Raw genomic sequence first — 25,185 nt, 5'->3', positions numbered from 1 at the left:
TTCAACAGGGCTGTAGGTTTGACCAGCTCAATAATAAAAATGATAAAAAGTTGATAAAGAGTTTCTTTAAAAACTTAATGAGGCACAGCTTAACACAGACAACAGATAGTGCTAAAATTGCATAAACTTTTGAACTTAAGGCTGTCAGTGCAAACAGGAAACCTGCACCTGCCGCAGGGGTAGCTACAATGGTTGTGCAAGACGGCAAGAAACATCAAAGCACCTGGCTCAAAGCACAAACCGTGAAAATAATATCATAGCTTTTTGCAAGGTGACTCTAATATACGCTAGCCACCCCAACCTTCCAACAAGCAGGTGGGCCTCATCTCCAAGCTTGCACAGTCAAACTGTTGCTATAGAATCTAGGTCACTAACAGGCGGACCGCGGTCCGGGTGCGGACCCAAAAGCTGCCCCATACGGACCGGTACCTACAGCCAAAAGAGAAGGTTATGATTTAAAACCTAACGGGGTGCTTTTATTACTACCGGCTTTTGTAGACTTTACGGTAGTGGAAACGCACAGACCAATTGCATGCGAGTTGAGCCATCCCACGTGATACCACTCAGCCAATCAAGTCTGTGCATTCCAGTCGGTAAACATTACGACTCTACGGTGTAAACAGGGCTAGAGGCAAGTTACACATGAAAAGACGGTTACAAAGAAAAAGAAAAAGACAAAAGGCGATACATGTAGAAAACAAAGGGAGAGAAACAGGCGAGTGAAATGGAGAAAGGGAGAGAAAAATAAGGAACAAATGGCGCCCTCCAAAAAAAAGAAAAGTGGACAGCGAAAATAGAACATTTAATCCGGAATGGACAGACTCATTTCTGCTCATACTTCCCACTGGGAACACTAAACCAGTGTGTCTCATATGTTCACTTATTAAAAGTGCCAATGTGAAACGCCATTATGAGACACAACATAAAGATTATGAATTCATTTGATTTGACAGTCAGGTATTGATTACATGCAGATGTTGATAAAACTACTAGGCTACTCAAATATATATCACACATACTAGTTAGACACTGTGATCTTCCAGACCTTTGCTGGACCTCTTTAAATTTTAGTTGAATACCCCTGCTATAGAACAAAGCACTAACATTTAACTATTCTAACCAATAGCAGGGATGTGTCCTGACCTTTTAGACCTGTTGGTTAGCATCTTAAGGTCTGACACCTACGGTCAGTACCTGTCGAAGTATTAGTTACGTGCATGTCATTTTTAAATATGTGCTGTCTGCACAGCACGTACTTCTTCAGAAAGGGCTCAGTAAGCAGGAACAAAAACCCTATAAAAACTGGCCTTTTAGAGCTTTTTCTTCAGTTCTGCCGCGAGCCATACAGATGTCAATCACTTTTACCAATGTATTCACTGTTCCTTCTCTGAACATGTCCAAACCACCTCAATCTGGCTTCCCTGGCTTTTTCTCCAAACCATCTAACATGAGCTGTCCCTCTGATGTACTCATTCCTGATCCTATCCATCCTCGTCACTCCCAAAGAGAACCTCAACATCTTCAGTTCTGCTACCTCGAGCTCTGCCTCCTGTCTTTTTCTCAGTGCCACTGTCTCTAAACCATACAACATTGCTGGTCTCACCACTGTCTTGTACACCTTTCCTTTCATTCTTGTTGACACTCTTTTGTCACACTTCACACCTGACACTTTCCTCCACATGTTCCAACATGCTTGCACACGTCTCTTCACTTCTTTTCCACACTCTCCATTCCTCTTGACTGTTGACCTTACTTAAAATTCTCCACCTTCTTCACCTCTACTCCCTGTAACCTCACCGTTCTACTTCCCCTCTCATTTACACACATGTACTCTGTTTTACTGCGGCTAACCTTCATTCCTCTCCTTTCCAGAGCAAACCTCCACCTCTCTAGATTTTCCTCCACCTGCTCCCTGCTCTCACTACAGATGACAATATCATCTGCAAACATCATGGTCCACAGAGATTCCTGTCTAACCTCATCTGTCAGCCTGCCCATCACCACAGCAAACAAGAAGGGGCTCAAAGCCAGCCCTTGGTGCAGTCCCACCTCCACCTTGAAGTCCTCTGTCACCCCTACAGCACACCTCACGATTGTCTTACAGCTCTCATACATGTCCTGCACCACTTGAACATACTTCTCTGCTACTCCAGACTTCCTCATACAAAACCACAGCACCTCTCTCGGCACCCCGTCATACGTTTTTTCCAAATCTACAAAGACACAATGCAGCTCCTTCTGGCCTTCTCTGTATTCTCTCTGTATCAGCATTCTCAAAGCAAATATTGCATCTGTGGTGCTCTTTCTTGGCATGAAACCATACTGCTGCTCGCAAATGCTCACATCTGACCTCAGCCTAGCCTCCACTACTCTTTCCCATAACTTCATTGTGTGAATCATCAGCTTTATTCCTCTGTAGTTTCCACAACTCTACACGTCTCCCTTGTTCTTAAAGATGGGCACCAGTACACTTCTCCTCCATTCCTCAGGTATCCTCTCACTCTCCAAGACCTTGTTAAATAGCCCAGTCAAAAACTCTACTGCCACCTCTACTAAACACTTCCATACCTCCACAGATATGTCATCAGGACCAACTGCCTTTCTCACTCTTCATCCTCTTCAATGCCTTCCTCACACATTTCCATCCCTGTCCTTAATCACCCTAACCTGCTGCACATCCTTCCCATCTCTGTCTCTCCGCCTGTACAAATCCACCTCTCCCTCCTTAGTGTCCAACCTTGGCTTTTGTGACCTCTACCTTCAATAGTATATTTACTTCTATTTGCTGCAATTTTATTATTATTATTATTATTTACAGAAATTTTAATGTTCAATTCATCGAGAGGAGTCAGTTGAGGTGGCTCGGGCATCTGTTTCGGGCGCCTTCCTGGGGAGGTGTTCTGGGCATGTCCCACCAGGAGGAGGCCCCGGGGAAGACCCAGGACACGCTGGAGGGACTATGTCTCCCAGCTGGCCTGGGAACGCCTCGGTGTCCCCCCGGAAGAGCTGGAGGAAGTCCAGGGAGAAGGAAGTCTGGGTATCCCTGATTCGGCTATTGCCCCCATGACCCGGCCCCAGATAAGCGGAAGAAGATGGATGGATGGATGGATGGAATTCTAATTATATAATTACAATAATTATAATTTTCTTATTTTTTTACTTTTTTAACAACTAGATGTAAGCTTTTTTGATTTAACTGATATTTTTATATTTTATTTTAATCATCTCAAGTCAAAGTCAAGTCAAAGAAGCTTTATTGTCACTTCAACCATATATAGCAGACGCAGTACACAGTGAAGCGAAACAACATTCCTCCAAGACCAGAGGTGCTACACAGACAAAGTGCAGTGATGCAGACAAACATAGAGCTATGACAAAAACAAAATTATAATTTAAAAAAAAAAAAAAAGATTCAACTAAGAAAAATTAAACTATACTTAAGGTGCATTTTAAAGAACTTAACATACAACCGAAGTGCACAGGAAGACAAGGCAAGACAAGACAGTGCCGACAACAACATATAGGCTGAGTTTGTGCAAAGAAAAAACAGTAAATGTGCCACAATCATGGTAAGACAGTGGTAGACAATGTGCAAAGAGTAGTATGTACAGTGGTTGCAGATATTAAAGTGACAAATGTAAACAGGATTAATATAAATATAAATGTAAAGTGGCATGTGCGTGTGTGTGTCCAGTTCAGCTCAGTTCTCTGTTGAGATGCCTGATTGCCTGATGGAAGAAAGTGTTTAACAGTCTGGTTGTGCGGGTCCGAATGCTTCGGTACCTCTTTCCAGATGGCAGAAGGGTGAAGAGTGTGTATGAGGGATGTGTGGAATCACCCATAATGCTGTTAGCTTTGTGGATGCAGCGTGTGGAGTAAATGTCTGTGATAGAGGGAAGAGAGACTCCGATGATCTCTGCTGTCCTCACTATATGCTGAAGGGTCTTGGTCTTGGTCCGAGATGGTGCAATTCCCAAACCAGGCAGTGATGCAACTGCTCAGGATGCTCTCGATGGTCCCTCTGTAGAAGGTGGACAGGATGGAAGGTGGAAGATGAGCCTTCCTCAGCCTTCGCAGGAAGTAGAGACGCTGCTGGGCTTTCCTGGTGATGGAGCTGGTGACCAGGTGAGATCCTCCGCCAGGTGAATACCAAGGAATTTGGTGCTCTTGACGATCTCCACGATGGACCCATTGATGTTCAGTGGAGAATGGTCACTCTTTGCTCTTGTGAAATCAACAACCATCTCTTTGGTCTTGTCGACGTTCAGGGACAGGTTATTGACTTTAAACCAGGCTGCTAGTTGTTGTACCTCGTCTCTATATGCTGACTCGTTGTTCTTGCTGATGAGACCCACCACTGTCGTGTCATCGGCAAACTTGATGATATGATTAGAGCTGTGCATTGCTACACAGTCATGAGTCAGCAGAGTGAACAGCAGTGGACTGAGCACACAGCCCTGAGGAGCTCCAGTGTTCAATCTGGTGGTGCTAGAGATGCTGTTCCCGATCCGGACTGACTGAGGTCTTCCAGTCAGGAAATCCAGGATCCAGTTACAGAGGGAGGTGTTGATGCCTAGCAGACTCAGCTTCTTGATCAGGTGCTGAGGAATGATCGTGTTGAATGCTGAACTGAAGTCAATGAACAGCATTCGTACAGTGGGTACAGAAAGTATTCAGACCCCATTAAATTTTTCACTCTTTGTGTCATTGCAGCCATTTGCCAAAATCAAAAAAGTTCATTTTATTTCTCATTAATATACACTCAGCACCCCATCTTGACAGAAATAAACAGAAATGTAGAAATTTTTGCAAATTTATTAAAAAAGAAAAACTGAAATTGAAATATCACATGGTCATAAGTATTCAGACCCTTTGCAGTGACACTCATATTTAACTCACATGTTGTCCATTTCTTCTGATCCTTCTTGAGATGGTTCTGCTCCTTCATTGTGAGTCCAGCTGTGTTTAATTAAACTGATTGGACTTGATTAGGAAAAGCACACACCTGTCTATATAAGACCTTACAGCTCACAGTGCATGTCAGAGTAAATGAGAATCATGAGGTCAAAGGAACTGCCCAAGGAGCTCAGAGACAGAATTGTGGCAAGGCACAGATCTATCCAAGGTTACAAAAGAATTTCTGCAGCACTCAAGGTTCCTAAGAGCACAGTGGCCTCCATAATCCTCAAATGGAAAAAGTTTGGGACGACTAGAACTCTTCCTAGACCTGGCCGTCCAGCCAAACTGAGCAATCGTGGGAGAAGAGCCTTGGTGAGAGAGGTAAAGAAGAACCCAAAGATCACTGTGGCTGAGCTCCAGAGATGCAATAGGGAGATGGGAGAAAGTTCCACAAAGTCAACTATCACTGCAGCCCTCCACCAGTCGGGGCTTTATGGCAAAGTGGCCTGACGGAAGCCTCTCCTCAGTGCAAAACACATGGAAGCCTGCATAGAGTTTGCCAAAAACCACATGAAGAACTCCCAGACTATGAGAAATAAGATTCTCTGGTCTGATGAGACCAAGATTGAACTTTTTGGCATTAATTCTAAGCGGTATGTGTGGAGAAAACCAGGCACTGCTCATCAACTGCCCAATACAATCCTTACAGTGAAACATGGTGGTGGGAGCATCATGTTGTGGGGGTGTTTTTCAGGGACAGGACAACTGGTTGCAACTGAAGGAAAGATGAATGTGGCCAAGTACAGCGATATCCTGGAAGAAAACCTCTTCCAGAGTGCTCAGGACCTCAGACTGGGCCGAAGGTTCACCTTTCAACAGGACAATGACCCTAAGCACACAGCTAAAATAACAAAGCAGTGGCTTCGGAACAACTCTGTGACCGTTCTTGACTGGCCCAGCCAGAGCCCTGACCTAAACCCAATTGAGCATCTCTGGAGAGACCTGAAAATGGCTGTCCACCAACGTTCACCATCCAACCTGACAGAACTGGAAAGGATCTGCAAGGAACAATGGCAGAGGATCCCCAAATCCAGGTGTGAAAAACTTGTTGCATCATCCCCAAGACGACTCATGGCTGTACTAGCACAAAAGGGTGCTTCTACTCAATACTGAGCACAGGGTCTGAATACTTATGACCATGTGATATTTTCAGTTTGCAAAAATTTCTACATTTCTGGTTTTTTCTGTCAAGATGGGGTGCTGAGTGTACATTAATGAGAAATAAAATGAACTTTTTTGATTTTGGCAAATGGCTGCAATGACACAAAGAGTGAAAAATTTAAAGGGGTCTGAATACTTTCCGTACCCACTGTAGGGAAGTGTCTTTATTGTCCAGGTGTGTGAGGGCTGTGGGATTTTAAGACAGAGCAAATGGTCACTGACGTAAACCAATGTGGGGGTTGAATGTTTGCTTGACCCTTTCATGGTATGTGGTTCTGTCTGTTTATTGGTTTAGTGTTTTAGAGTAGAAGGTTGTAAATGACTGCCAACAATTTGTTTCTTTGATGATAAGAAGACTGAAGATAGTACCTGAACAAACAATGTGGGGGTCTGTTCAGGATTAGTCCAAAGTAGGGTATATAAACTTCTCTTGTAACACAGACGGCAGAGGACTTCTGCAAGGACGTCCTCTCCGGGCCCGTGATTAAACCTGAGATGATTCATCACACTTGTGGTTGTTTTCTGAGAATTAGCAACTCTCAAACTTAAAGAAATTTCTACCACACGGCCAGATGGAGGGTTGTGCTGATGGCATCGCCTGTGGAGCGATTTGGACGATACGCAAACTGCATGGGGTCAAGTGAAGGTGGCAGCAGGTTCTTAATGTGCCTCATGACGAGCCTCTCGAAGCACTTGATGATGATGGGTGCGAGTGAGGCGGGACGGTAGTCATTGAGACAGGACACTGGAGACTTCTTTGGCACGGGGATGATGGTGGTTGACTTTAGGCACATTGGGACTGTGGGAATGCAGCAACTACCTGAGAAAAGGGTTTCATAGAACATAGGATTTAACCCTCTGGGGTCGACGCACGCGCCGGTGCGTTTTGACGCATCTTTTTCTGATAAGGCCGAAACAAACTTAAATTACTCCGTCAATTCTGATCGTACAGATAAAAGAAGCATATCATTCAAATCTGTAAAGGGTCTAGTTTTAGTGGTATACCATCATAATAACAACAAAACGTTGTGCTTTTTTTAAATAAAGAAAGCCGACAGGGTGCGCTCTCGGACTTTTCTGTCTCTGCCATTTCTCTTCACAGACGCGTAAATAAAACAACCAGAATCTCAGCGAATACGTGGCTCATAAAAATAAGAATTATGTGGCTAGAAAGCTTGAAATGTTTTCTTTTGAGTGAAACAATTCAAGTCAAAAACAAATCATCACTTTTTATTTAATCCGTATGAACGTAAGGAGAAGTCCGTTTTTTCCTGTCTCACCTCATTACAGGTAATGCGACCCCGCCTTGTACACTGTCCACTGTTCACATGTAAATAATCTCAGGTGAACCAGGTAAATATGTGCACGCCCCCGAGAAATGACACAAAATATCAAACTTCATCATAGAATTTACTCACTTTTTCGGTGCGTTTGGATGATGGCGCGTTACGCACGTGAAGCGGCGCTCCTTACATTCCACACAGAGACAAATAGTTTAGCTTGTCCTCAGAGTAAAAACACTGATTTTAACTCAAATGAGGATCGTTTGGCTCCTCATTGTGTTGTATTGTACAGCACTAATCCGTCCCATCTACATTGACTGAAAGGCTCATTATGCGCGCCTTTGTCTGGACGTTCAGTGCGTCTTTTGTGTTCTCAGGTAAATCACATGACTATTCATCCTCAGACACACCCTCTTGCATATGGCCTTTCTGGACAAAAAGTGTCTTAGAAAATTTAAATCAGTGTATTGTTTTCTGTGAATGTGTGAACAAGATGACATTCACAGCACTCTGAAGTAAACACTTTAGCCTACAACATGCAGGTCTCCAAAGTCTTGTGAACCAATGTTCTGTTTGTGTTTTATGGTCTTATTTCAGTGAGTAAAAAATTGTAGTTTTTCACTAGCCATGCATAAACACTTTTTTCTCAAAAACACAATAATGTATAAACTTGAAGCTCACATATTATTGTAGCCAATTTTGTGCTGATTACAGTGTTATCAGACTTTAGACATTAATATGTTTAAAAAACACTGAAAAAAGCACAAATGTCAGGACATGTCAAAATTTGTCCAGGCCCCAAAAACCCCCTCAGACCCCAGAGGGTTAAGGCATAAAGTTGTATAGGTCCTGCTACTATGAATTAAGTATGGTATGTAGAGACAACAGCCGCGCCATGTAACCTCCTTTTTGTGTAAGACACTGTGACCCCCAGATATAGGGTGCACCTGCAGCATAGCTGTCACTAAGGGAATTGGGCAGTTTTACCTTATAAGGAAGTGACCTTAACCAGTGCGGGAACGGAGAGGTCAACCAGGGAGCGGCTCTTGTCTGTGAAAACCACTGTTTTTCCTGTTTTATGTAGATCGCACTAGGCACAGGCTGAGGAACAGACTCACTGTAGAGTGCTGATCTCCAGAGATATCTCTGTTTATAATAAAACCGGTTAATTTAGTCTCTGATTCAGCTCGTTCTTTCTCACTTAAGGAACTCGGGTCGGATTCAACAGGACGATGGCGCTGCTCAGAGAGATGTTGAAGATGTCTGTGAAGACATCCTCTAGCTGTTTGTGTATTTTTAATGTATCTTTTAATGTATTTTAATGTCATCTTTAATGATGACTTAATCCTATACCCTTTTGAACAATTTTATTCCTTTTTTAATATATTAATTTGATATAAGAATTAATTGACTTTATTTTGGAATTCTAATTTGTATATGTTCTAAATTTTAATATTTAATGTGTTCTCTTTCCTTTATGTGAAATTTGAACCTTATCCTGATTGAATAAAAGAGACTAAAACCAGATGACGTGTCAAAAAGAAGCTGCAAGAACTCCCAAACCAGGGCTGTGAGAAAAAAAATGATGTCATTCTTTTCTCACAGCCCTGGGAGACAGAAAAAATTTCTCGGCTCTCACGGAGTATGTATAGGCCTGGGCCACAGAGTATGTATAGGCTTTTAGGCTCACCCACACTACTCAATGGACCCTTTCCCTTAATTTAGGAAAATTCTTATTTTAAGAGATGCTTAAAACTGTTAGTGTAAAACTGTTTGATTTTTGAGTTGGAGTTACAGGTTTTCAAGGTCCTTCAGCTCCGATCAGCCGCACAACAGACCCATAAGAGAGGGTGTGCCATTGGGGAGATAGATACTGTGGGAACAATATTCACGCATAGGGTATAATAGGGAATAATAGGGGAAGCCGACAACAGTTTCTTAATGTTTAACAAGAGTACAAATATTAGAAAAACGCTAGTTCTTACCTTTTCTGTCATGTTACTTCATACATGTACTGAAACATCAAGTATTGCATACCCTTTTTTTCGTTAGAATCCAGGGAACATAGTGAATCCACGTTTTAGTCCAAAAGACGTATTATCCCTGAGTAAATCCATAAAACCATCGTCCTCCTCATGAAAAGTTTTCATCCGGTTCGTTTTACGGTTCATTTTGTCATTTATTCAATAAAGATTGACATAGCAAGCTTCTGTGAAGCACATTATCCCTCAATCAAACCTGTTTGTTACGTTTTACAGCTTCTAATGACAGTAAAATCAGCCAGTCGCATTGTTTGTCAATGATGACTGACATATATATATACTTATTAATTGCAAGCCATTCTACTCTCCGCGTGAGTTCCATTCATTCATCCTCGCTTGTGTTTACATCCCGCCAAGTGGGTACGTGCACAAGGCTCAGCGTGTACTCGCGGACCATATTCTGCGTGTGGAACGAGAACATCCGAACTCTTTAGTTATCGTCCTTGGTGATTTTAATAGAGGAAATCTGAGCAAAGAACTACCAAAATACAAACAGCACATCAAATTCCCAAAACACGCTTGATCACTGTTACACTACAATAAGCGGAACATACCACACAGTGCCCCGTGCTGCTCTTGGACTATCTGACCACGTCATGATCCATCTGATTCCCGCGTACAGACAGAGGCTGAAGCTCTCCAAACCTGTAGTAAAAACATCTAGAAAATGGACTAGCCAGGCTGTGGATGAGCTTCGTGCATGTTTGGACTCTACGGACTGGGATGTGTTCAGAGCTGCTACAGATGGTCTGGACGAGTACACAGACACTGTAACATCATATATACAGTTCTGTGAGGACAGTATTCTACCAACCCTGGTTCACAGCTACACTCAGACAGCTGAGGCTACAGAGGGAATTGGCATTTAAAAGTGGGGACAGAGAGAACTACAAAAGTGCTAAGTACAGGTTTAGCAAGGAGGTGAGAAGAGCTAAATCACTGTACTCTGAGAGACTCCAGCAATAGTTCTCTGCCAACGACTCAGCCTCTGTGTGGAAGGGGCTTAGGCAAATCACCAACTACAAGCCTAAATCCCCCCACTCCACTGACGACCTTCGACTAGCCAACAGCCTGAATGAGTTCTATTGTCACTTTGAGGACTCATCAGGCTGCCCTGACCCCTCCACTCAAGCCATCAACACAGTCACTCACACCCCCTCCCCACACCACCCAGAAGACCCATCATCAAAGCCGCCCTCAACCCCCACCACATCCCCCATATCTCCAGCCCTCGCAATCCTGGAGGAGGATGTAAACAGGATTTTCCGGAAACTGAACCCCCGCAAGGCTCCCGGCCCAGACGGTGTCTCCCCCTCCACCCTAAGACACTGTGCTGATGAGCCGACTCCTGTGTTCACAGACATTTTCAACACCTCACTGGAGTCATGTCATGTGCCAGTCTGCTTCAAATCCTCCACCATGGTCCCAGTTCCAAAAAAGCAGAGGATCACTGGTTTCAGTGATTACAGACCTGTGGCGTTGACGTCTCAAGTCATGAAATCATTTGAACGACTGATTCTTCTCCAACTCAAGACCATCACGGCCCCACTCCTCGACCCCCTGCAGTTTGCCTACAGAGCTAACAGATCTGTAGACGATGCAATCAACTTGGCCCTACACTACATCCTGCAGCATCTGAATTCCCCAGGAACCTACGCCAGGATCCTGTTTGTGGACTTCAGCTCTGCCTTCAATTACAATCCACCCTGCTCTCCTTCAGGACAAGCTGTCCTCGCTGAACGTGCCTGACTCCATCTGTCTGTGGATCACTGACTTCCTAACAGATAGGAGGCAGCACCTGAGGCTAGGGAAGTCTCAGACACCCGGACCACCAGCACCGGAACCCCACAAGGCTGTGTACTTTCCCCTCTGCTCTTCTCCCTGTACACTAACTGCTGCACCTCTGACCACCAGTCTGTCAAGCTGGTTAAGTTTGCGGATGACACCACCCTTATCGGACTCATCTCGAACGGAGACGAGTCTGCCCACTGGAGGGAGGTGGACCGTCTGGAATCCTGGTGCAGCAACAACAACCTGGAGCTGAACGCCCAGAAGACAGTGGAGATGATCATTGACTTTCGGAAAGTCTCAGTTCCACTGAGACCAGCACCGGAACCCCACAAGGCTGACAGACACCCCAGTATTCACTGTGGACTCCTTAGTGCCACTTCCCTCAGGCAGGAGGTTATGGTCCACTCGGACTAGAACCTCACACCATAAAAACAGCTTCTTCCCATCTGCCATCAGACTCATTAACTCCAACAAACACTGCTCTGCTCTGTCACTTTAGCACAGACACTGTACCTTGTTCTGTCATCCACCTGACGACTTTTGCACTGTTTATCCCACTGCACTACTTAGTCATATTGTGTTGCTCTTTCTGTAAATTCACCTTGTAAATAAGAAAAGTATACATACAGTATTTTTAATTTCACTGCACCTTATTTAATTTTATCTATGCTGCTTATTTAGGACACTTATTATATGTTATATGTAACTTGTCATGTCTATGCTCTATGTATGCACCATCTCACCAAAACAAATTCCTTATAATGTGAACCCCTCACTTATTTGGCAATGAACCTGTTTCTGATTCCGATTATAGCCAATGAAAAGCCTTTTCCAACAATGTATTACACTGTACACTGTATAGCCGACGAGGGGGAAGGGGGATTTAAACGGCCCCCACCGCTGCAGTAAGTTGCCTTGACAACACTGGGCACGCAGTCATATTTAATATTTTACAGTGTGAAATAATAAACTGGGAAGGTTTTCCTTTAAACAGCACCAAGGTCATCAATATAACCCTTAAAATGTAAAGACAACAGCTAGTTTAATTTGGGTCTGTATTGTTCGGACGTGTCCAGAAAAAGGGGCTGGGTAACTGATTCTAATTAAATTAAATTCTGATGTTAAAATAGCCCTGCTCTTGACTGAATAAGTCTAAGTAAAATTTGGACCTGATTTTGTTCCAGGCTGGAACAAGCGTAGTGGACCTCTTAATTCTCTTAGTTTCAGTAATAAAAGGAAAGACATACCTGTATAGGTCAATGACACATTAGTCTCACCTTGAAAAAGTAGTGGAAGACCTGCTCTTCCATCCCGTACTGAAGGCCTGATGCCACCACATATGTCGAGAACAATGTTCGGTTCTATAAGTAACAATCGCAACAAGGTGATATGTCTTAATTATATGCCTCCTGTATAAAATGTAAACAACTTAGAAATTGAAACTCACAGTTTTGCCCATTTTGACCACCCTCTTTTCCAGGTCAATGTGTTGTTTGAAGTTTGGATGTGCTTTTCTTCTCCAGAAAATTTCATCAGTGAAAGGAAGCTCCAGATCATCCTATTACACAACACAGGACACAATAGGTATGCTACTAACATTACAAGTTTCCCACTCCAGTATACAACACTTTTAATTTTACAGCTATCGTTAGGCAAAGCGATTTCTGCTGTTGTTTTTTGGCTTCTATCTTTCTAATGGTTTGTTGTATCGCATTTTTACATGTCTTCGGAATCTGTGGAGTCTCTGCTTTAAATTGAGGTGTCCATTGTGATTTGTATAAAGTGTCATTTCAGTGGTGTGCGGAGCATGTAAAAAAGGTTGATATAGTCTTGTAGCCCAAGTTCTGCTGTTTAATTTGATTTACATCATTGCTATATTCGTTCAGGATTAGTGCATCGTTTCACACTGTGTTTGCTAGCTGCTCCTTTAAGTCCCCAAATTTGGAGGCTGGACAGGTGTTGACATGCCCTGACATTTGAGCTTTTTTCAGTTGCTTTTAAACATATTAATGGCTAAAGTCTGATAACGCTGTAATCAGCACAAGCTGGGCTACAATAATACAGTATGTGAGCAGCAGTATGTGAGAGTGTTTATGCATGGTTAGTGAAAAACTAAAATTTTTAAGTCACTGAAATAAAGCCATAAAACACATACAGAACATTGGTTCACAAGACGTTTGAGAACTGCGTCTTGTAGCCTAGAGTGTTTGCTTCAAAATCATGTGAAAATCATCATTCACTTATTCACAGAAAATATTTCTATTTTGTTTAGAAAACACATATGCAGGAAGGTGTGCCTGATCATGAATAATCATGTGATTCACCTGATTCACCTGAGAAGACAAAGACCTGCATAATGAGCCTTTCAGTCAGGAATGTGGCTGAGAGGGAATTACTGCAATACAATGCAATGCAGATGTAAACATTCATCATCTGAGTCACATTTTTCCTCTGAGGACTTGACATTTTATGCTATTTCTCAGGGGCGTGCACATAATTACTTGGCTCACCTCAGATTATTTCCATATGAATAGTGCGCTCAGTGCGAGGTGGGATCACATTAGCTATAATGAGGTGAGACAGGAGAAACTGTACCGCTCCTTACTTTCATATGGATGAAATAAAGAGTTAATTTTTTTTCTACTTGAATTGTTTCATTTAAACGAATGAAATAGGGTGGCTTCTGGGTCCGCATCTGGGCCGCGGTCCGCCTGTTAGTGACCTATGCCCTAAATCCACCATCGCCTGATAGGTACCCCCCTTTACATCCTTACCGGGATGCTGTACATCCCTTCCGGAACGTGAGAGGAGGTTGACGCACCGACTACCTGTTCCACCTGTCCCACCTCCATGAGCAGGCAGTCATTATGCAGATAGCGAGGCTCCCCGCATCGCCAACACTCCTGCTGCAGCGTCTAAGGAGCTGTCTGTGGGTGAGGAACGACCGCCGTCAGTTTGCGAGGCTGGGGAATGAGCAGAGAGTTAAAAGCGGACTTGGGAGGGGCTTCTGCTTTCACCTTAAAAGACCTCCAGGAAGCTCAGCGGTCGTCTTCTGGCGTCATCCGTTGTAAGGTGACAGCTACAGCCGGAGGGGTTCCGATCTTCCGACCGGGTCACCAGTTCGCGTAGCACCTTGGCTCTCGTTGGAGGAGTCACACTTGCCACTTACTTAAAGCTTTTCTCTTTTCTGATATTAGTTCCGTGATCACACAGTTATTCTCATCGAACCAGTACTGGTGTTTTAACTGTTAAAGTTGACATTATATTTGTGGAAGATATTTCCAAGGGGAACCAGTTAAATGATGAAGAGAAGGGACAGAGCACTGGGGCACACCAGAATATTTAAGCTGAATGAACTGCCTGCAAGATAAGATTTAAACCAGTCTAGTGGAGTGTAAGAAATCTTATAAGTTTGTCATGATTTGTGTATCAAATTGTATGGATCACAACCCCGTCTAACACAAGTACCCAGGACACTGAAGCAGAGTATTCCAAGGTTTATTAAATGCAGTATAATGAATTAAATGTGGGTCGTGGTTGTAGGCTAATGGTGATGAGTGATGAGTGAAGATCCAAGAAGAGTCGGCAGGTGGTGGTTTCTCCGACGGCCAGTACCGGTACCGCCGGGCTGGTCCTCGGAGATGAAGGTGATATGACCGTCACGGGTCCGCAGAGCAGTATCTGACGGTGTATGGGTCCCTCTGGGGCCTACCAGAGGCCGGGCGCTCTCCAGGCTCGGAAAACAGGAAACAGGAGAAAACCAGGTTAATAAAGGAAAGACACAGTAACAGAAACCGTGCTCGCACCTGAACCTCCTCCGGAGCGGGGAGCACAGTAGGTGCCTGTTTAGTGTCGACGAACAGTGAAAATAGTAATCCACAAGAGAGAAAGCGTCCCCCATGCCGAGTCTTCTCCTCTTCGTGGGAACAACAGTACAGAGTACAAGGGCTAGCTCCTCCGAGCCGTATCCTCTTGACAAAACAACAAAACCAGAAAGGCGCTGGGCACACTGGCGATTCCTCCGAACCCCAGTTGTGCAGGACGCTAACTGACTTCCTCAAGAAGCGTACCCAACAGACGCCGAAAAATAATGAAAAGTCACTTGTCGTAAACTGGAGATTCCTCCGACTCAATCCAGACGTCAAGCACCCGAACACAAATAGCCGAAGCGTGAATCCTCACTGGCGTATGGCGACAAACAATCCGGCGATCTGTCTCCCCACAATCCCTGCTACTTAAGCCATGTCCGCAGGTGACACAAATCAGCAATCAATAAGCAAGCAACTAAAAACAACCAAACCAGTTCCTGTCATGATCCTCAAAAATAAAACAAAACAGGAAGTCCAGACTGCGGATCATGACATTACCCCCTCCCAAAAAGGCCGGCTCCTGACGGCCTTAAAAGAAAAACCCATCCAAACAAACCCACGAACAGGGCGGGCGGTGGGTGGCCTCAGGAGGAGGGCTCCAGAGGGCGGGTGGGTGGGCCCGACAAGAGTCCCCAAGCCCTTCAAGGCCAGGTTCCTAAAGAAACAAAGAAGAGTAAGGACAGTCAGAGACACTAGGCTCAAGTCCTAACAATAAACTGAACCGCTCCGGTGAGCAGCCCTTCCAGCGGGCGAGGGTCCGAGGCCGCTCTGGCGGGCGGCCTCTCCGGCGGGCGAGGGTTCGAGACCGCACTGGCGGACGACCACTCCGACGGATGTGGGACCGAGACCGCGCTGGCGGACAGCCTCTCCGACGGACGTGGGTCCGGGGCGGCTCTGGCGGGCGGCCTCTCCGGCGGGCATGGATCCGGGACCACAATGGCTCTGGTAGCTGCGGCTGCAGCGGCTCAGCACCCTCAGATAGCTGCTGTGGCTCTGGATACTCTGGATACTCTGGATATTGCTGCAGCTCAGGGTGCTCCGGCAGCTGCTGAGGAGACTCTGGCTCCGAACCCGGCAGCTGTGGAGACCCCGGTTCCGACTCTCGCCCTGGCTCTGGCTGCTGAAGAAGCTCTGGCTCCGACACTGGCTGCTGCGGAGGCTCTGGCTCCAACACTGGCTCTGGCTGCTGTGGTGACCCCGACTCCGACTCTGGAGACTCCGGTTCCGGCTCTGGCTGCAGAGCAGGCTCTGGTACCGGCTCTGACTCTGACTGCTGTGGAGACCCCGGCTCCGACTCTGGCTGCTGAGGTGGCTCTGGCCCCGACTCTGGTTGCTGCAGAGGCTCTGGCTCCGACACTGGCTGCTGAGGTGGCACTGGCCCCGAACCTGGCTGCTGCGGAGACTCTGGTACTGGCTCCGCACCCGGCAGCTGTGGAGATCCCAACTCCGACTCTGGAGACCCCGGTTCCGGCTCTGGCTGCAGAGGAGGCTCTGGTACCGGCTCCGACTCTGACTGCTGTGGAGACCCCGGCTCCAAACCTGGCTGCTGAGGAGACTCTGGCACTGGCTCCGCACCCGGCAGCTGTGAAGACCCCGGCTCCGAACCTGGCTGCTGCGGAGACTCTGGCACTGGCTCCACACCCGGCAGCTGTGGAGGCCCCGACCCTGGCAGCTGTGGAGACCCCGGCTCCGACCCTGGCAGCTGAGGAGACTCTGGCTCCGAACCTGGCTGCTGCGGAGAACCCAGCTCCGGTTCTGGTTGCTCCGTCAATTGAGCTAAAAACCAGGGAAAAACATGGTTCAATGGCAGGGACAGTTCTTGGCTCATCCGGACCAGATCCATAGCGGACGACAAGGTCGAGAGAAGAATGTCACTGCAGTCATCTGGAGGCGATAATCGCGCAACCTGTAGGAGGTGCTCACAGGCGGAAATGGCTTGGGTATAGTTGTCCGGATCCTGTACTGCCCCAGAAAAAATCTGGGACAGCTGTGCCCGCCAGTTCCTTCCGAGAGCATTGGTTGCCGCGACTCCCTGGGCTGTGGGGACGTAAGACGGAGCCACAGGCTGAGTGTCTGGAAAGGAGGCTCAGTTGGCTGAGGGTCTAGGAGCAGGACTGGCTTGGGCGCCTTAGCCCGACGTCGGTTTCGCTTCCTCCTAGGGGCCCCAGGCGGTGAGTCCGCCCGCCCACGAGCTGAGGGTTGCGACGTCGGGGACTGCGGAACTAGCAGCGGTACAGGAGGTTCCGGTGGCCGCGATGGCGAAGGAGATCTTGCCGCTGGACGCTGTGGAGCAGGGTGCAATCGCCGGGACATACACCTTCGAGGCAGACCCCCACGCTTGATAGCTAGGCCGTTTCCGCGAAAAGCGTCTCGCTGGGAACTCCCGACCCCGTCGTCCTCCTCGAGGGGCACCTCGTCCACAGCTTCATAGTGAGTCTCCCCACCCGCCTCCCAGGAGGACGAAACAGATGCTGGAGGGTTACCAGGCCCAGTGGCAGGCTCATCCCAGACGTCATCACAGGAGTACTCGCTGTCCAACGGGTCATCTAAAAAAGACCCCGGGGAGTACCCTCGAACCGGCCGCCTCTCAGGGAAGGACCCGCTAATTGGGTCGTCAAAAAGCAGACCCCCAAACCTACAAATGGGGACCGCCGTCGCGAACTCATCCTCCGAGTCAGCCTCGCTGTCTAGGGGATCGTCCAAGGGGGGCCCCCTGGAGTACCATGGGTCGTGCTTCTTTGCCTGATTACTGAACCAAGTAAGGGGGTGAACTCGATCCGAGTCTTGCTGCGAAGGATCTGACAAACATGGGGAGCTGGGCTGAGACTGAGTGAACAATCCCCCCATCCTTAAACACCTTACCGCAGGTGCAGGAGGGGAGCACGGCTGAGGCAGAGGAAACGCTTTGGTCTTGGTTCTTCGGTTCCGGCGGGAATTCTTCTTTAACTTATCTTCGTGGGCCTCGAATGCAGACCCCACTCCAGGCCTCCTGGAACCTGATGCAGACGAAGCGTGATCCATGTTCTGGCCGGATTGTTCTGTCATGATTTGTGTATCAAATTGTATGGATCACAACCCCGTCTAACACAAGTACCCAGGACACTGAAGCAGAGTATTCCAAGGTTTATTAAATGCAGTATAATGAATTAAATGTGGGTCGTGGTTGTAGGCTAATGGTGATGAGTGATGAGTGAAGATCCAAGAAGAGTCGGCAGGTGGTGGTTTCTCCGACGGCCAGTACCGGTACCGCCGGGCTGGTCCTCGGAGATGAAGGTGATATGACCGTCACGGGTCCGCAGAGCAGTATCTGACGGTGTATGGGTCCCTCTGGGGCCTACCAGAGGCCGGGCGCTCTCCAGGCTCGGAAAACAGGAAACAGGAGAAAACCAGGTTAATAAAGGAAAGACACAGTAACAGAAACCGTGCTCGCACCTGAACCTCCTCCGGAGCGGGGAGCACAGTAGGTGCCTGTTTAGTGTCGACGAACAGTCAAAATAGTAATCCACAAGAGAGAAAGCGTCCCCCATGCCGAGTCTTCTCCTCTTCGTGGGAACAACAGTACAGAGTACAAGGGCTAGCTCCTCCGAGCCGTATCCTCTTGACAAAACAACAAAACCAGAAAGGCGCTGGGCACACTGGCGATTCCTCCGAACCCCAGTTGTGCAGGACGCTAACTGACTTCCTCAAGAAGCGTACCCAACAGACGCCGAAAAATAATGAAAAGTCACTTGCCGTAAACTGGAGATTCCTCCGACTCAATCCAGACGTCAAGCACCCGAACACGAATAGCCGAAGCGTGAATCCTCACTGGCGTATGGCGACAAACAATCCGGCGATCTGTGTCCCCACGATCCCTGCTACTTAAGCCAGGTCCGCAGGTGACACAGATCAGCAATCAATAAGCAAGCAACTAAAAACAACCAAACCAGTTCCTGTCATGATCCTCAAAAATAAAACAAAACAGGAAGTCCAGACTGCGGATCATGACAAAGTTGTCAGAAATCTCTTGGTGGCCTCCCTCCTGGTGGTCTCCTCCTGGTGTTCCCTCATTGGTGCACAGCCCTCTGGGCTATCACTATGGGTCCTATCCAATCTCGTGCTAGCACAATGAGGAAACCAACTTTTCTGCATTTCTCTTCTCATAACTCAAACAGTACCCAATTTTGCGGTGGGTGCAGCTTGGTTACATCTTCAGGGATGACCTGCACCCACACTGCATGGGGACCGAGAACACAGTGGAGTCCATGGTTAAATGAAACATTCAGCTACACCTCTTGCCAATTCCAGAATTGGTGAGGGACCTGCTGCACAGTACCTACAGCTGTTCAAGCCGGTTTAGGTTCCCTACTCCCCAGTCTTATTTACCCCTGGCCCTTTCGAACAGGGCTCACCATGGGTCGCTTCTGGTTTACTTCCAAAACTGCCAACAGCAGAGAACCAAACACTGGTGGCAGCTGTGCAGGATGAACTAGTGGATACACAGACTCAATCACAATGGATATACTATGCATTTTACTTTCTTTTTGGCACCATTCAACAGGGTGTCACAGACTTGCTTCGCTTTCCTGGTGCATGCACAGTCACTGCTGCCAGAAATAACTGAGTTGCAGGGACTGGGATTTCCCCTGAAGTGGTGGCCACCATCCAGGGCACTCATGACGCTACTGCTACTTGTTTTTTGCAAGTTTTTTATTGAATTATCATCTACTAATCCAAGTCAAGTCAAGATCTACGCTTTCTCTCTGATAACAGATGAAAGTGGATTTAGGCTCTTTCTAATTCCAGTGGAGAGACATATGGAGATTATGGAAACCGCATCAGAAAATATAAGTTTCTATGGCAACAGCATCTACACAAGGGAGCAACTGTTAGCTCTCAAGGGAACAAGTCTGCTTCTTGGTATAAAACCTGAAATTCCCCAAGACCTGAGGAGGCGTAGGAGGGGCTGCAAAGCAGGAGTGAAGCATCGGGAAAAACGTAGGAGATTTAAACCATTTCTCCCAAAAATTATTATGGGAAATGTGAGGTCACTCTGCAACAAAGTGGATGAACTTACAGCTTTAGCTAGCAGCCAGTGAGAGTACAGAGAGTGTAGCTTGCTTTGCTTCACTGAGACCTGGCTGCATGAAAATATACCAGACAGCTCGCTTGAACTGCCTGGGTTCTCACTAGTGCGAGCGGACAGAGGGAAACAGAGTGGCAAGAAAAGAGGGGGTGGTCTCTCTGTTTTTGTTAACTCCAAATGGTGCAACCCTGGACATGTAACAGTGAAAGACTGCATCTGCACTCCAGACATTGAGCTGTTGGTGGTTGGACTGTGGCCATACTACCTGCCCCGTGAGTTTTCACACGCCATTGTTGTGACTGTTTATATTCCTCCATCAGCTGCAGCACAGAGTGCATGTGACATCATCCACACAGTTGTCGCTGGTCTCCAGACAAAAGACCCCAGTGCCCTTATACTAATTAATGGGGATTTTAACTATGTCAGTATTTCGGGAACTCTGACCAACTTCAAACAGTATGTGGACTGTGCAACACAAGAAAATAAGATTCTTGATCTCCTTTATGCCAATGTGAAAGAGGCATACAGCTCTTCAGCCCTACCCCCACTTGGTGGATCAGTCCACAACTTAATATATCTAGTACCAACATACAAGCCCGTAGTAAGACAACAGTCTGTTACACCAAGAGGTATGTGAAGGTTTGTTCAAAGGATGCTGAGGGGGCCCTGCAGAAGTGCTTCAGGATTACAAACTGGGACCTTTTCATGGACGCTCATGGTGAGGACATCGAAGGCATCTCTCACAGATTACATCCACTTCTGTGAGGACAATGTTGTTCCATTCAAAAAGGTTTGTTGTTTCCCCAATAATAAGCCATGGATAAATAAGGACATTAAAGGCCTCCTCAACAAGAAGAAGAGGGCGTTCATTGCAAGGGACAAGGAGGAACTCTGGGCTGTGCAGAAAGAACTCAAGAGGAAGCTGAGGGAGGCAAAGCAGCTCTATAGAGAAAGAGTAGAGCAAAAGTTGACACAGAATAATATTAAAGAGGTGTGGAATGGGATGAAAATAATGACTGGCTATAAGAAGTCACAAGAGACTCAAAGTTTGCTAATGACCTTAACCTGTTCTTTAATAGATTTGACACCACCTCTGCTTCTTACTCCGACCCAGTGTCCTCACACACCATCTCTCCTCCCTCCACCACCTTAGCTGATGCCTTGGGGTCTCTTCACATCCCTCCACCCAACATCTCTGCCAATGCTGCCTCCCCATTGCCCACTGATGCCATCTTCTCTATGAGCAGCCATACAACATTGAAGTATACCTCACCTCCAATACCTCCTCCCCTGCCCTCATCATCTGACTCCTCATCAACACAATACACACACACACACACAAACCCCCAAAAATAAATAATTACTTTACTTTTCTACATACAAAAGTTAATTGCTTTATTAATTATTATTAATTTGTATAATTTAAATAATATTAAATTTAATAACTTTAAATGAGAATAACTGCTGTAACAATTTAATTTCCCCTTGGGGATTAATAAAGTACTTCTTCTACAACTTTATATGTGGCATAATGGGAACCATTACAATACTTGTGCACAGAGAAGGGATTCCCTCCCAAGGGATACATCAATAAAGGACATTTTGCTTGGCAGCTTCTTGGGCCTGCTTGTGTTCTTTTGTTATTTGCAGGACAATGCATATTCCTTCCTTTTCCATGCAGTTCTGGTTGCTACCAAGGGATGAGTGGGCCAGTAAAACTGAGCCTCAAGATCCACACAGAAGAACACTGGTCATTCCTTATGTAGCAGGTGTTTCAGAGAGGCTTTAAAGGATTTTTGGGAAACATCAGATACCAGTTCACTTCAAACCCACCAACACACTGAGACAGAAATTGGTTTACCCTAAATACCGGACACCTAAACAAAAGAGAAGCAATGGAGTGTATGCTGTCCAATGTAAAGAAGAATGCTCAGAACTCTACATCGGAGAAACCAAACAACCACTTAACAGGAGGATGACCCATCACAGGAGGAGCAACTCCTCAGGACCACAGTCATCTGTGCACCTCCATACCAGCTTTCTGTTCTTTCTAGTTCATGCCTAGTGGTGGGTACTGAGATCTGGTATTAAACAAAGCCCGGAGCTAAATGTTGGAACACCACAATATCGATAAGCTTATCGGTATTGAAGTAGTCACATTAAATGTGCACGTTTAGCCCATGTGGTTAAATATCCGTCTATGTGCAATATATTTTCGCTATTTGCACAGAAAACAAAAATGAGACACCTCTGTCAGCACTTCAGTCAGACTACCTGCCTGCTGTGTCTGTAAGTGAAGGCCAGAGAGACGGGGCTGTTGTTGACACACACGATGTAGCCCACACTCATGGCAGCAACAGACACATCAACTCAAGATGGCATTGAGAGCTAAGCTAAGTGTGGCTCTACTTCTCAAAAGTTGATGCCAACACCACGCACTGTCACAAGTGTAACAAATGCAATTAATGTTCTAAATGTCTTTCTTTCGATGACAGCACCGTTAAAATACCGGATTGATAAGCAATATTGATGAGTAGTAGTAGTAGTGAAATCTTAAAGATACCTGTCCCTATTCATGCCATTGTTTTCTTTAATTATGCATTCAGGTACAGTGGGACTTTTCAGTGGCAACATTGTGTTGATTGATGCCATTTAAAATATTTTCAAACCTTGTCCCTTTCATGCTGTCAGTAGGCAATCACATTCAGCTTTATGCAGGTTCAGCTCTACTGCACTTTCTATGTACATATTAGTCTTTTCATGTTTTGGCATGTCAGTCTTTCTGGACATGCTTCAGTTTTTGTTGGAAGCCAATATAAACTGCAGTGATTAATATTTGCATATAAGTTTTAGATACTATGTTCTGTATTTGTACATCAGCTGTCACATTTGTGGTTAAAATATTTTGCTATTTAAAACAAAAAGCATTGTTCCACAATTTATCTTCTGTATGGCATTTTATTTTTCAAACTTCTAAAAGGTATGGTAGATCTTTGCTTTTTTCTGACATGAAAAGTGATCTTGGCTGACAAAAGGTTGGTAACCACTGTCTAAGCTACCTGGATGAGTAGTGAAAGTTTTCGACCTAAAACTTCACCTGGACAACGCAGAATCTTTACAGACAATATGTAGTAAGGAAAAAATTAGATTTATTGTACTACAAGAAAAAAACATAATATAACATGAACAGATTATGTGGAAATGTGTCAACTTACAGGATCAACTGGTTTGGTGCACGCCCAGGTCATCACTGTGGAGACCAAGATGAACATCTTTGGTCCTGAAAAGTTGCCCATTTCACTATGAAGAGCTACAAACACAACACTAAGAAGTTGTTACCTGATTAATAAATTATGGCATTATTATATTTAATTACTCTCTGCGAGCTCTGCACTTTTTAGGTCATACTCTTCCTACACATGATCTCAATGATGGATATACTTATTACATAAAAATGAAGACATCTAGATATGCACTATGGAGATTAATTCCTTTGCTGTGTCCTTACAGCAGTTAAACCTACAGATAATATCAGGAAAAGGTATTAGCTATCACACTGTATTGATAAACTGGCAATGCTAAGAGACTATCAAGGAGTTTAGTCTCTTTATTCAATTTGTAATTCATATTAGAATAGACAATATGCAATTTGGTCACATGGTGAGTTTGCAAATTGACTGGCCAATTACAGAATGGATTTTCAAAGTGAAAATTTATTCCCCAAATCACCTTGAATTATTTTGGTTAAAATTTTAAATGAAAGCTAAATCAATTCCATTTGACATTTCCATGGGTTTTATTTTCTTCAAATTTCATTACACTGTCACCACCTTTTTGGTTTTAAAATTCAAACTGAGCTGCAATGTGCTTACCTGAAACAGCCCAGAAGGCCTCTTCCACCTGATCAGCATGCTGGGTAATATTATAGATGACAACGTCACAATCCATCAGTTTTGGAAGAAGCTCATCCCTGTCCAGTTGCTTGCATACAAAATAATATTAAGAATTTACATTTAATATTCATATTTTACATTTGCTCTCAAGCAATTTATTTAAAGTGTACCACTTTCCCCTTGACGTTTTGTTGAATGAAGTACCTAACGTTACTTACTAAATACTCCTCCAGCACATATGGTCTATGCTCGTCAGATTTATCAGAAACACTGCCAACAACATGAAAAACTTCTGCTCCGCTGTGATTTGTCACCATCTTCCCCTCTTGCTCCGCCTCAGTCTCCACCTCTCCATCAGCATCAGCAGATGTAACATATTCCGACAAAAACTGGAAGGACGAAAACGTTAACTGTGGTTATGGCACAAGGATCAATTCGTTGTGACATAGTATTTCGTTAGACAAACGATAACACTGTATACACACCCTACATAACACACTAACTAGCTAGTTACATGTCACAAACGTATCATGTAGTTAGCGTAAGTGTGTTCCAGCTGCATGGTAAAACAGTTACTGCTGACAACAACGCTACTTAACAACTTGATATTAACTATACCATTCCACACTGAAATGTACCTTTGCGACATATTTTGATGCGAAGCAATCTATATTGTTGATAAAAACTCGTTTGGGCCAATGCTTGACTTTCTCCATCTCCGGTTCCGCCGCAGTAGCGGGTCTGCTGCTAGCAAACGTTGTTGTTGTTGTACGGTTCCCATAGAGACGCGCTCTCTCGCAACATAATGCGCGAACGTGATGTCGACGGGGCAGATTGTGCGCATAAAGATGTCCTACCCAGGTAGACCAGCTCCACGCCCAGTATCATTCATCTAAAGTCACCGTATGCAGTCCGTAGCCAGAGCAGCCTGACAGAATGTAGACCAGGAAAGAAATATAAATCTCCAGTGAAATGTTTCAACTCTTCCAACCTGCCGGAATCTCTTTATTGTCTCAGCAGGACTGACACTATTTCATCCACAGCTTAGAATATACTGTTCATTTTTCAAATTTCATTCAAGTGAGGTAAGCACATTTATTTCACAGAATTTAATAAACAAAC

General features: G+C 45.4%; 1 protein-coding gene across 3 annotated transcripts in view; it reads right to left on the bottom strand.

The window, feature by feature from the left end:
* The window catches only part of ak7b (adenylate kinase 7b), a 50,292-nt gene extending 25,260 nt beyond the window's left edge, over positions 1-25,032 (bottom strand). For 2 of the 3 annotated variants that reach the window (XM_026330752.1, XM_026330834.1), the window contains exons 1-6: positions 24,702-25,032; positions 24,282-24,452; positions 24,043-24,151; positions 23,386-23,480; positions 12,684-12,794; positions 12,514-12,597 (exon numbers count right to left, since the gene is read on the bottom strand). In XM_026330752.1, coding sequence (XP_026186537.1) covers positions 12,514-12,597; positions 12,684-12,794; positions 23,386-23,480; positions 24,043-24,151; positions 24,282-24,452; positions 24,702-24,779 — 648 coding nt within the window. In that variant the 5' untranslated portion in view covers positions 24,780-25,032. The remainder of the gene's footprint in view (positions 1-12,513; positions 12,598-12,683; positions 12,795-23,385; positions 23,481-24,042; positions 24,152-24,281; positions 24,453-24,701) is intronic. The other variant, XM_026330913.1, reaches the window with a different exon arrangement.
* Between the last annotated feature and the right edge of the window lie 153 nt (positions 25,033-25,185).

The sequence above is a fragment of the Mastacembelus armatus genome, chromosome 22, assembly GCF_900324485.2.
Source record: "Mastacembelus armatus chromosome 22, fMasArm1.2, whole genome shotgun sequence".
In the NCBI taxonomy this organism is placed as follows: Eukaryota; Metazoa; Chordata; class Actinopteri; order Synbranchiformes; family Mastacembelidae; genus Mastacembelus; species Mastacembelus armatus.
Note: the sequence above shows the minus strand (reverse complement) of the source record. Positions and strands in the feature narration are given on the sequence as shown.